General features: G+C 51.9%; 1 protein-coding gene across 6 annotated transcripts; it reads right to left on the bottom strand.

Moving 5' to 3' along the window:
* Window positions 1-561: 561 nt before the first annotated feature.
* Window positions 562-12,579, bottom strand: BRD2 (bromodomain containing 2). Of its 6 annotated transcripts, none has more exons than XM_047733617.1 (13): window positions 12,167-12,579; window positions 8,246-9,564; window positions 6,316-6,619; window positions 5,570-5,707; window positions 4,925-5,063; window positions 4,626-4,840; window positions 4,154-4,528; window positions 3,523-3,651; window positions 3,084-3,332; window positions 2,698-2,963; window positions 1,765-2,069; window positions 1,431-1,553; window positions 562-1,323 (listed from the first exon to the last, which is right to left on the bottom strand). In XM_047733617.1, exons 2-13 carry the CDS (start codon window positions 8,272-8,274, stop codon window positions 1,187-1,189), a joined length of 2,409 nt encoding a protein of 802 aa, XP_047589573.1. In that variant the 5' UTR covers window positions 8,275-9,564; window positions 12,167-12,579; the 3' UTR covers window positions 562-1,186. The 6 variants fall into 6 exon arrangements, with proteins under 6 accessions (XP_047589573.1, XP_047589576.1, XP_047589574.1 ...); XM_047733620.1 differs by lacking the exon at window positions 12,167-12,579 and adding an exon at window positions 10,748-10,903; XM_047733618.1 differs by lacking the exon at window positions 12,167-12,579 and adding an exon at window positions 10,167-10,291.
* Window positions 12,580-12,905: the final 326 nt, after the last annotated feature.

Genomic DNA, 12,905 nt, shown 5'->3' with positions numbered 1-12,905 from the left:
TTTGAGGCCAAAGCTTACAAAAAAGGAAAACACACCTGTCTTCTCAAAGTCAGATGCAGAACACAAAAAAATACCTGTGGTCAGCCACTTTTCATCCTTTTCACATTTGGTTTAAACCTATCTTAAGTCTTGAGTCCTACCTAAGCTTGATTAAACTATCAATGAGCCAGAGGGTCTAACAACTTCTCTAAACCAGAGCAGGGGTGCCTGGCTGGCTCAGGTGTCTCTTGGTTTCATCTCAGGTTGTGACCTAGGGTTGCAAGATCAAGCAGAAGGCTCCGTGCTTGACCTCTTCCTCTGTCCCTCTACTTGTGCTCTCTAAATAAATAAATCTAAAATTAAACAAACAAAAAAACAAAACCAGAGCAAACCATGAACCTAAAGGTATTTTGAAGGATTCATTTTACAAAGCAGATGAACTTTTTAATCACCATAACAACAGCCTACTGGTTTAAAAACTAAGACAATCCGACTACAAGATAGCTCTCCTTTTCTCACTTCAGGATTATTTTCCTCAAAATTTTGTATTGTTTCTTTTGACATACTACAAAGCAAATGTTATTAAGGTAACTCAAAATTTGAATAATATTTTCTTTATTTACAAGTTAGAATCAACAGACAAAGACAATCCAGGGGACCAAATGGGGTGATGACTGAAACCCCCAGGGGCCCCAAATGGAGAAGGAAAAGGGAAAACAGAGTAGAAAAAAAAAAAAAGTCAACGTAAAAAAAGAGCTCCCCCTTCTTCCCTCCCCATGGAGGCTGAGGGTACCATGGCCCCATACACCTCAGCCTTACCTAGCTTAAAATAAATTAGAACAACCAACCTCAAAACAGGGCCTTTACCAGTGAACAGGGCAGCTATGGCCTCAGGTAAACCCATTATCAGGGCCTTTGCTCACTCCCACCCTGTACCCCTGCCCCACGTCAGTCATTTTGAATGGGGGGCTCTATGCCCAAGAGGTGATTCTCAATGGGGCTGGGAACTCAATCTTATTTTGTCCATTTAAGTCCCTCCTTCAGCAAATGTCCCTGCACCCCTCCCCCCTGCAGAGCCAGCTCTCCTACAGTGGGGGGAGAGGGGATGAGATGAGAAGTGTCACAGCAAGGGGGGGGGGAAGGGGCGGGGCAGGGTGGTCTAGGGGTCCGGTCCTGCGGAGCCTCCTGCCCCATCCGGCCTGGCCCCTTAGCCTGAGTCTGAATCACTGGTGTCTGAAGAAGAAGATGATGAAGAGGAGGAGCTGGAATCTGAGCTGGAGCTGGAAGCGCTGAGGCGTGACACTGCTACTTGCTGTGCAGACGAGGACTCTGTTTTCTCACTTGCTGCAAGACAAGATTAAAGGTTAAAGTTACATAAATCTCATCTCCATTTGTCAAGGAAAGTCGAGAGGGAGATGCAGTGAATTTGTTGTAGCTTACAGGGTACTCACCTTTCTTGGGGGGCTTTTTGGTGGAATTGAGCTGCCCACTAACATCTTGTAACCGCTTTTCTAATTCCCGCTTCTTTTCCAAAGCCAGCTCCTCCTTTGTCTTTCCCACAGGTTTCTTAATGGCTAAAAAAACAAGCATTCCAGGTCTAAGACTGCCATAAGCATGTAGCTTCAATGCACCTTACTGCTGCCAAGTTCCTTTCTTGATCAGGGAACAAGCACATCCCCCCTGCCCTGGGGCTGACAATCAAGAGTGCCTCAAACATACCCTACTGTCCTCAGAACTACTTGAGGACTGCTGGATTAATGGTGGGAAAGGTCCTTTCATACTCACTATAGGGTTTCCGAGGTTTCTTTCGTAGACAGGAGAGAACATAGCGCTCAAGCTCTCTAAGTGTGGATGGCTTGAGGGTTTCAAAATCAATCTCTATCTCTTCTGGGTTTGAGTCACGCAAAGAAGGCTCTCTAGCCTGGATTATGTGCACAACTCGACCAAGTTTCTCCCCAGGTAATTTGTTGATGTCCAAACTCAACTGCCGCTTTTCATCATAACTCATGGGTCTGCTTTCTTCCTCCTCCTCTGAATCATAGCCTGTAGGCAGGGCAGGTGGGGCGGTCTTCGTGGCCTTTTTGGGCAGTCTATAGGCAAAAACAATTTTGTCACTTAGGGAAGCATCACTAACCTCTCCCGACACATTTGGACTGTTTAATCCACTAATCTAAATTTCCCGCCAGAGTAATGCTTCAGTTTTCCCATAAGGCAAATGGGAAATGAGATACTACCAACCCTCCTCAGTAATACAAACCTTCTCATATGCTAAACACTTAACCACTTATTTGGGGCTTTGAAAACTAGACACTGGTATATTGGCATGAGTCATCTTTTTGCTCCCTTAAACACTCTTAACCCACCCCCAGCATGGAAAACAAGACAAAGTGTGTAATTTGTGAGTGCAAAGAGAAAGACTAGATGAACTAGAGGACAAATCTGGCTTGCCACTGCTTTCTGCATAAGTGAAGTTTTACTGGAGAAGTCCTACCCACACTTCCGTAAGTAAGCTCTATATAGCTGCTTTCACACCACCCCACCAAAGGTGAGTGACTGAGCGGTTCCACAGCTCTCAAAGTCAGTGTTACCTAGCCAATTAGGAACTTATTTGCTGACCTCTGGTTTAGAGAACACTCTGCACGAAGCGGGAGAAACCACTCTCCCCCTGGACAGGGTAGTGACAGTCCTTTGTCCCTGCTCCCTAACCTGAGAACTTACTTGCTGCCGCTTCCTCCAGATGGTCCAAAGCTGGAAGGGCCCAGTGTAGCAGCACTGCCACCCCCACCACCACTTGCTTTCTTGGACTTCTTGGGTTGAGATGGGCGGGGTGCCCGAGGTCCCTTGTCCTCTTCATCAAGCCCAGCTCGGCCTCGATGCTTCTCTGCCTTCCGTTTCTTCTTTTTCTCTTTTTTTTCTCTCTTCCGCTTTGGCTTGGATATTGGGCCTTGAGACAGGGCAGCCAGTTGTTCATGTACTGCCCGGAGCTGGAGACAAAACAATCAGATGTATAAAGAGAAAAGTAAAAGTAGAATAAAAGGGAGTAAGAGGGAAAAAAAACTAGGCCTAAAACAGGGCATGACTTTATAAACTAAATAATAAAATACCTGCTCCTGTAGTTCAGCCAATCTATGAGCCCTTTCTTCCTCAGAATCTGAGCTTTCACTCTCTTCTTCCTCCTCATCCTCCTCGTCGTCGTCCTCTTCTTCCTCAGAAGAGCTCTCACTGCTGCTTTCCTCGCTGGAGGACTCTGAAGAGGATTTGGCCAACCCAGGGGGCAAGGCAGTAGACACAGGTAAAGGCCCTGGTTCCAGTGGTTCATCTGGCATCTTGGCGTAACGGAACTCAAATACATCCTAGGAAGAAAGATACCATCAGAGCCTTGCTTGTCAACAGTGCCCCAATTACACCCAGCCACCCAGTGGTACAACACAGCTCCTATTTACAACTGTGCATTGGGGGAGATCCTCACAAGGTAGTATAGCAAAGGACAAGACCTCTCTCCCCAGACCCACTTGTTCTTCAAATTCCAACTGTGACACTCACCTGTAGCTTTCGTGCCATGGCCACAACATCGTGGTCTGGGGGATTGTACTTATAGCAGTTGGAGAACATAAGCCGCACATCAGCAGCAAACTCCTGTGCATCCCGGTAATCACGATTCTCCATCTTCCGCTGCAGAAGGAGGCAGCATCAGAAGCTGCACAGGCAGGGAGACTCACCTTTCCCTGCCAACCCCAGACACTGCCAAGAGTAGCCCTCTCTTGAGAGCACAGTAGGGATGACCTTAAAGATCTATGCCCTGGGGTTCAAGTTTGAAGTCAAATGAATTTGGGTGGGTTGAAGATATATCTATGTCTAGAAAAAAAAACCATTTCTAAGTGATAGGGGTGGGTGGCCTCTATCCTTCCAACCCCTTACTCCCCTAACCCAATGCTCCCGTAAGTAGGACTTAAACATACATGAGTAGTATTACTCTGAAGACAAAACTCACCATACAAAGTCCAAGAAATACCAACTCAATTATCAAGCACTTAACCTTCCGTCCCATTACCATTTTATAAAAAATACCAAGAATCAAGATTGCCATGTGCCCATTAGAAGTGACTGATTGTTTTATTGAGCCCAAAGTTCCAATCACTGCCTGAGCATCCCATCTGCCCCATGCAGTGGGTACCTTGACAGTGCTGAGGTCCATGGGGTGCTTAATGATGTCATGGTAGTCATGCAGACCAAGAGCAGAAGCGTCCACTGGTTTATAGAAAGGCCAGGCATAGGCAGCATGCTTCTTAGAGAGCAATTCTTTCAAAATGCCATTGCAATGTTTTAACTGTTCTGACAGCTTCCCTTTCTTGGAGCTCTGGTGTTGCTGCTGAGAGTCAGGTAAGTCTTTGCGTGGGGGCTTGATGGGGCGACCACTCTCTCTACGCATAGGGGGAAGACGTGCTGCCTTGGGCTCAAGACTCCCAGGGGGGCTAGCTGGGGAACCAGGAGCCAGGATGGCTGTAGGAGTAGGTGTGGTAGTATCTGCTTTCCGCTTTACGCCTTTTTTCTGCAGAGAAAAACAAGATGCGAGCCTTTTAGGGTCCACCTCATTCATCCAAGACCTTGCCCTTCCCACTGTCCAAAAGAAATCCACAGATCTGTACCTTGGCAAGGGGCTGGGCTGGGGGAGCTGCAGAGACAGCAAGGAGCGGGGGTCCAGCAGAGTGTAAGGACTTGAGAAGGGGAGAAGAGATGACTGACGGGTGGGGAATGTTGAGGACAGTGGTAGGTATCTCAGGTGGTGGAGTATACAGGGCTGTGTGAGACACAGAAGAAACAGCAGGCACCTGATGGGCACTGGTGATGCTACCCTGGAGTGCTGGAAGAAAGGAGGGAAAAAAAAAGATTAGTTCTATTATCTTCCCCATCTTGTCTCCATTAGGGCAACTGCTGCTCTTCCTACCTGCCAATTTGGCCCCCTTCTTGTGGCTGTTCTTAGGGATGGTCACCACAAGCTCTTGTTCCTCTTGTGGCATAGATGCCACTTTCTGTAGGAAGATCTTTTCCAACGTTTGTGCCATTAGGACAATATCATCAGTGGGCTACAGGAAACACAAACAAGAAGATTCAAATGCCAGCTAAAGGCAGACAAACCATTTTTCTCAGAGAAATTCCTAGCTCCATCTATCACCACACCCCCTCGGACAACTTTGTCGTCAAGTACAGTACTGCCAACTGCCTACACTGGACCACTTATTTCCATGTTCTCTCCCCTAACCATCCCTCAAAATGCAGTAAAGAAAAAGTTCAAAAGTAAAGGAATGGGACTGTCAAGGAGAATACGTTCTGCTCTACTCAGCTCTCTGGAGGTTTCTGTTGAGAAATAGGGCCACCAGCCCCAAATACTAAATGTTCTACTTAAATAACCTTTAACTCCAGATCTCTGAAGCTACATCACTGTGAGCATAGTATCCTTTGGAACTCAGATTTTCTGGATCCTACCCACTTTGAGAACACCTTCAAACATCCCACCAACACATAGCATCTAAGCAGTAACAGAGACATGGTCTCTCTCCCTCTATTAATGAGTACACATAGAAAAACTCACCTTGTTGTAGATGTAACAATTGGTGAACATGGTGTTAAAATCCTGCATACACTCTGAGGCAGCCCAGTAATAGTTGTTTTCAAGCCTCCTTTTAATAGTACCCATGTCCATAGGCTGTTTTATAATTTTGTGATAATCCTAAAAAAAAAAAAAAAAGCTAGATCAGAGCCACTGAAAAATAAATGCCAGTTTTTCTAAGCTACTGACCCCAGCAACACACACACATACACACACCCCCCTGCATCACAGTATGTAGTCCCCTACACTGCGGCCCCAGTTAAACTAAGGACAAAAAAAAAAAAAAAATGTAATGGGCTTAACACCCTTGGGAGACCCCTAGTACCTTTCTCTAACCACCCACCTCCCACCCACTCTGCGAGGTTTCCCCTCCTGTGACATTACCTCTGGGGCTGGCTATCCATGGGCTGGCATGAGGGAGAGGAAGAAGCTAAGACTTTTGGCCACCGTGGTCCTCTCCCAACCTGGGGTGGGAATCTGTAAAATGGAGCCAGGGCACAAAAGTTAAGGAAGGACACATGGAGGGCACAATGAGATGCCAAGACAGCAAGCGATTGGATCAATAATCACAAAGGACCAAGAATCCAGAAATCTGGTGGCTATCTGCCCTACAGGGGAGAGATGGGAAGTCCCTAGGGGCCGCAGCACCTATACTAAGCAGCCCACCTCCACTCACACACATTCTTTTTCATTGCCAATACCTCCTCCACTCCAATATCCCCACTCACCGGCAGACCCAGTTTGACGGCATCCACGGGCTGCCTGAAGGGCCATGCAAACTGGTGTTTCCACAGAGCCTTCATCACCACCTTGTGCAGGTATTGCAGCTGGTTGGTAACCCGTCCTGGCTTTTTGGGATTGGACACCTCCGGGGGTGGTGGGTTGGCAGGGGTCAGTTGTAAAGCCGGCACTGAAGCCATTGTGGGGCTCTCAAATCCCTCATACAATAGAGAGGGCTTTCGAATCCTCTTCCCTGGAGCTGCTGCCTCTGGGCCCAGCCCCAGTAACCCTGCATTCCCCTCCCCAGGGAGCCTGTGAAATGGGAAACATAATTAAATGTGGTAATTTCATGACAATCAGTACTGCCACTTATACTACATATCCAATAAATCTAGACTTCCATTTTAATAAGAGATAACCAAGCTTACAGAAATCAATCTCAACCACAACCAGTATCCAAACAATACGTAGGCCTTTTGTTCTTGGCCCCCCACCCCCCACTTTGTTTCCCTATTTTTAGTTACAACAATCCAGATCTCATATTCTGGACTCTGATGGGTAAGTGTATCACCTGTAGTTCCTTTAAAGAAAAAAAAAAAAAAAAAAAAAAAAATCCTAAGATGGTTTCTCATAAGGCCTAACTTAACATCTGAGAACCACAGCTTTAGAGTTTGAGACTTAAAATGGGTGGAGCAGAGAAGCTCAAACCCCAAGCTTCTTCCTCGCTAGGAGCTAGGTGGTTGCCATGGTGGTTGAGCCTGAGGGAAGCCAACGAAAAGAGGAAGAGAACAAAACAGGGAGCAAATTTCATAAAATGCTGATGAAGACACCTAAAAATCCATCTGGGCACAAGAGAACACACCACCACCCTCTCCACAAGCTCTGCTGCTTAATTTAAAGCAGAGAATGAATCAGAAATCTAACGGAAAACCTTACCAACTTAAAAAAATTTTCAGACAAGGGAGCATTTGTCTGACTTCACGGCCTGGAATAACCCAGCTGCCAGACCCCAGAAATCATTCAAATTCGTCTTTCTCCCAGGGACTCAAAAATAAAGCCAGCCCAGTCCCCAGTCAAGGTCAGCAATTCCAATAAACAGTGGCAGACCACCCTTAACCCCGCCAAAAAAATAAGATTAAAGGCTTCCATCCAGCACCAGACTCTTGAAATCAATGGTCAAGACTGGTTCAAACTTATACTCTCTCCCGTACTCCGCAGAACCAGGTGCTTCCGAGGTCCTAAGACTAGAGACACTACACGGAGATCTCATTGTTTACATCCGTACAGCTGGACAAAAAATCCTTAGCTCCACCCTCCTGCCCAGAGTCAAACTCTTAAAAAGAGAGCAAAAACATGCCTCCAAACAAAAAGCACGCAAACCCCCAACACAAAACCGATTCGGTCACTGAAAGACAAGCAAGAATTTAACGACCTAGTCTGAACACACGAACCCACTGGCTAAAAGTAATCCCTCTATCCCACTGTGGGAATCTCAGTAGCCAGTCTGAGGCTCTATCACCATGGCAACCCTATAAGGTACTAGATGGGGCCACGAAAGCCCCTAAAAGCCCTGTGACAAACCGTTGCTAGACACCAGACCCACCGCCCGCAGGACAGGCTACCCACTCAATGTCGTCTTTCCCCATTACATTCCGCCGCCAACCCGCTCTGTCCGGATAGATTAAGACTAGACCACGGCGGGAAAAGTAACGCATAAATTGACAACCTGTCCTCCCTCCATACGCAGTATCTGGCCCTCTACCACTGTTCCAAAACCGTCACCCAACCCCCTCCGCGAGCCCCCGAGGGCCAACAGTCGCACCGTTGAAGAGGAACGCGCCCGAGTCGGTTCTGTCCTCCCTCCGAACCCGACGCCCCACATCCCCGTGCCACAGCCCCCCAACATCTCCTTCCCACACGCGGATCAGGGGGACATACTTGCTGTGGGGAGTCACGTTTTGCAGCATCTTGACCACGGGGAACCGGCGCTGCCCTCAGCCGCGTGAAGTCCGGGTGGCCTCGGTTCCCCTTACCTCCCGGTCCAGCATAACCCGGGAAGTAGGGGAGGGGTGGAGGGCCGTTGCCGTTGGCCCTCCAGACGACAACCCCCCCCCCCCCGCGCCCGGCCGGCACGAAAGCAGTCTTCTCCGCGAGCTCCCAGCAGCTTGGCGCGCTCCGCAGGAGGCGGACAGCGAGAAAATGGCGGCGGCCTCAGCAGAGGCGGGCGAACGAGGGGGGACGGACTCCTCAAACACTAGGACGGCCCCCAATCCCGGACACCGTCGTCAATACTGCCCGCTGTTGATCTGCAAGGATCCCCTCTTCCTGCTGGGACTGCCCGCAGCGGACGAGGTCCCGTTTCGATCTCGGATGGAGGCGGATGAACACGAAAAGTGGTTTAGGGAGCCGCCGCCTCCATCTTTGAAATCCTCTTGAGGGCGGAGTAGAGGGGGTGGACAGACTCCGAGGATTGGGCGGGGCCCGAAAAAGGGGAGCGTCGGGGGCTTCTATGGGGTCTGTACTGTCCGCCGGGACCGGTCATAGGCCGAGACGAAGGCCATTTCCAAACGGATGGACGTGGATTGCAATGGCGGTCCCCGACGACTCGAAAGCTCTCTATCAGTAGGCAGAATCCTCCAGCTCGTTCTAGAGGCTGCTCCACTCCAGCGCGAAATGGCGCCGCCGAGCCCCGCGCCAGCCCTTTATATATAGGCAGGGAGGAGGAGCCTCGCCGCTCATGCGCGCCACCGTGCTCGAGATTTCCCCCACCCCCTCCGCGCGCGCACGCTCGCTCACGCGCGTGAAGAAGCAAAGTCGAAAGGGGAGGAACACCTCTCCGCGGGAGCGTTTTCTATTGGTTGGCTGGACCGGTGACGTCATAAGCTTCATTTCCAAGGTGTCAGTCACTAGGCAGAAGAGTGCCGCATAGACCCATTGGGAACCGGCAACCCGCCACATCTCTTAGCCAATTGGCTGTGCTGCGGTTCGGCGACTCCAGGGAAAGAGAGAGGCTGGCATGGGTGCAGCACCCTCTCCCCGCCTCCCCTTCCAACAAAGTCTTCCCAGGCGTCCAAGCCCGGTACGACCGGGGACTGCCAAGCTGGGGCAGGTCGTGCCATTCGTAGCTCCTCCATTGGCCACACCGACAGGACTGGAGGGGGCCGCGTGGGCGTAGCCAGCCTGGGCCCGCCAGGGTGTGGCCGCAGGACGCCTGGCGGGTTGTTGTTCTCGGCAGAGAGGCCGCCGCAGTGGAGAATCTGAAATGAGGAAGAAGACGCCATTTTAGAAGCCGCGGCCTGCTACTCTGGCAGAAAACTAAGCGCTCCCGAACCTAACCATGGAGGAATCTAACGTTCCCATAGCCCACAATAAAAAATACAGGCTTGCCGCAGTCTTAAAATCTTCCCCGTCTTTCCCCAGGTCAAATAATCGGAAGACAAAGGCAAAACTCAATCAGAGAGCTCCCAAAGGCTTATCAACAAGACAACCAAATCTAAAATACGTTCCCAAATTTTCACCCAAGCACCTCTGCAATGCCTCCCTGCTCACACTTTCAGTTACCCATTAAGTATATGCCTGGTCGACAAAACCACAGCAATCCTACTAAAGTGGAAGCAAAATCTCCAAACATATCTATATAAAATGAAACCCACCTCCTCCCCAAACTTCATTCCGGTGTCAGATAAGAGCGGAAAAAAACCAGTCCTGCGAGGGACGAATCAGGGTGAAACCCTCCCCTCCTGGCGAGCTCAGACCTTTCCCCAAGCTCCCAGCCCTCCCCCACCCCGAGAGCAGGCCCGAACCCCCCTCTTAGGGTCCCTCCGCCTCGGGGGCAGGAGGGTCCCCCCCATCCCCCCACCAGGGTCCGGAGTCCTCCCCAAGGAGCGGCTGGTCCATCGGTCAGCGCCAGGGAGGAGGGCGAGCGGAGGAGGCGGCGGCTGCAGCTCAGACTAGCCCTCCCCCTCCTTTCTCCCCTCCTCCCCTCCCCCCGGGCCGTCCGCCTCCGAGGAGGGGCAGGAGCCATTTTGGGAGCTCAGTCTCGCCCCCCTCCCCCAACCTACTCATTTAGTCCTCCCCACAATCTTGTAACCTGAGTAGGATTAGACTATGTATGAATAAAGACCCAAAATACAAAGCCAGGAATCTCTCAAGCCATCTCTGGGACCACGACCCCGCCACCCCCGCCACCCCCTCCTCTCCTGATGGGAGAGTGAAAGAATTATCCCCAACCTGCGCTTTAGCGGGCAGTCTCCCTCTCCCTCCATCTCCCCTTCTCTGGATACCAAGATTAAAAAGACTGCATTATCTGAGAAAGGAAAATAATGTAACCAACGAACATAAGAGGACCCCCCCCCCACCCCCGAAAGACTCCTGAGGGCCTAGGTCCTCGCGCTCCAACCACATCACCCCCCTCCTTTTGCAGAGCTCTTCAGCCCTAACCTCAGTTACTGCGTCTAAAATGGCCGCCAATCTCACGTCTTCTCGACCACCAGAGTCGGGCCAACTCTGCAGGGGGGAAGTGCACACCGGGAAGGAAGCCTCTTCCCTATTACTACCGCCCTCCCCCACGCAGGGATCAGGCTTCGGCCCCAAAAGTACACGCGGGCTGGCGCGGGCGGTTGCAGCAGGGAGGGCAGTGACACAGCAACTTTGCTGAGGCCTTCTCCCCTCCCCCCATCCCCTCCCCCTAGTGGCCCAGCCTCCTAAATCTGCAGTTCTCCGCCTGAGGCCTGGAAGTTAGCAGAGGCCCATTAGGGGGGCCGGCCAGGAAGAAAAATTTAGTAGGAGGTCGCGAAATGCTGGGTCTTCGAAAGCGAAAGGGCAGCCAGACCTTACTCTGGCTTACTTTCCTGCATTCCGGAAAATCACTGCTCCCTACTCCCTCTCAAACCTCCCTTCCCCCATATGAGTCACAGGGGAGGCTAACAGCTAGTCAGGAATTTGGAAAAGTAACTCTTCCCTCCTTTCCGTTCCCTCCCCCGCAGTACACAAGGAGAGAACTGTTCAGGAATGGGGGAGGGGATGAAGGAGGCAAAAGACGCCACCCTGGAGAAGCCCGAAACCTTGTGAGCTGTGAAATCATTCCAGGTCCTAAGCCTCAACTCCGTCCAGTCTCAGACCAAGCTTTCTATAGCCCTCCCAGAACCCACCTTGGGCTTGGTTTCTGCTCCCAAACGAACCCCAAGATTTCAGCCTGTAAGCCCTCCCCAGCCTGGGGTAACACATGCTGGGCTAAGACCCCACCGAGGAAACGAAGTTTTGTACAGAAGGCTCCACAGGCCGTGTCCACGTGAATGCACACAAATTCCATAAGCGATTCGAAGCGTAACCTCCAGCATGCCATGTGATGACTGCAAGCTTCCTACCGCTGACACAAAAGCACAGAAATGCTCCTTCCAGAGTCTCTAGGGAGAAAGGGAGTGGGCGCCCGGGAACAATCTCAGTTCACAACCTGAGTTGCCCACTCAAATCCAAGAGTAGGAAATACAGACACCACTCCCACTCCCCAGCCCACTAGGTCACCCCTCCCTCCGGCCGCCAAAAGGAAACCTCACCTGGCTGCGGACTCCTCTACCCCCAGGGGACGAAAGGAATGGGGGGACATACCGCCCCCACGCCCCTTTGCCCTCCAATTGGTATGGAGGCACGAGGTTGGCCATTCCCCTCCCCCATCTGAGGGGCCCTCTCCCGCTCGCCCCCCCCTCCACGCTCCCATTGGCTGTAAACTGTTTGAAGGACAAACCCTCCCACCCTCAGGTTTTTCTCTGAACCCCAAGAATTTCTCCCTCCGTACTCCCCACCATTGGTTAAGCATTTAATGACTAGCAACATCCCCGCCCCCAAAGGGCCCCTTCTCACCTGGAACCTGGAATCTTCCAGGGGGGAGCCAACGTTCCCCTCGGCCTGGTGCGGGGGGGAAGGGGGAAAAGGATGTAATCCGGGGTGTCACCCCCCGCCCCCCGGGAACCAGAAGCTGTGTTGGGGGAGGGGGCGTAACCCCCTGCCCCTCCCTTCCCGAGCGAGCTGGGGGGGGGTGGGGAGATAGTCGGGGCCGCGCCGCCACGTCAGCAACACCCAGATTGGCTAACCTGAGTCACGTGCCAGCCGCCTCCTTTCCCCACCCCCCCCCACGAGGACCAGTTTTCCGAAGGTTTCTGAGGGTCGCGCAACGGGCCAAGGAAGCCGCATGGCCCTGGCCTATATCCAGAGACCCGGGGCGCTCTAATGCCGCTGCTTCTCCGTTTCCCTGGCTTCCTATCCCGCTGTCGTCGACCCTGTCCCCCCCACTAGCCTCTCCGTACGGGTTCAGCATGGCTGCCGCTGCCCGAGAACGTGCACTGCGCAAGCGCAAGGGTTCGGTCGGCTGGGGGGGAGGGGAAAGGAGTGCCGGCGCCCACGGGGAGAGCAGCAGAGCGCATGCGTCCGCAGGCACCACCGCCCCCTCGCCGGGCCTGGGAGCGCGCGCAGTGGGTGGGGCGGAAGAGGGCGCGGCACGTAGGTCTCCTTCCTTCGCTGAGCCCCTCCCTTAGTAGCCGCCGCTGTGTGGGGCTCCCGGGGCGACCTGGTTTGCTTGCTTTTGCCTCGGTTTGAGGTGCGG

This window comes from Lutra lutra, chromosome 6 (genome assembly GCF_902655055.1).
Source record: "Lutra lutra chromosome 6, mLutLut1.2, whole genome shotgun sequence".
Taxonomy (NCBI): Eukaryota; Metazoa; Chordata; class Mammalia; order Carnivora; family Mustelidae; genus Lutra; species Lutra lutra.
This window is presented reverse-complemented; position numbering and strand designations above follow the sequence as displayed.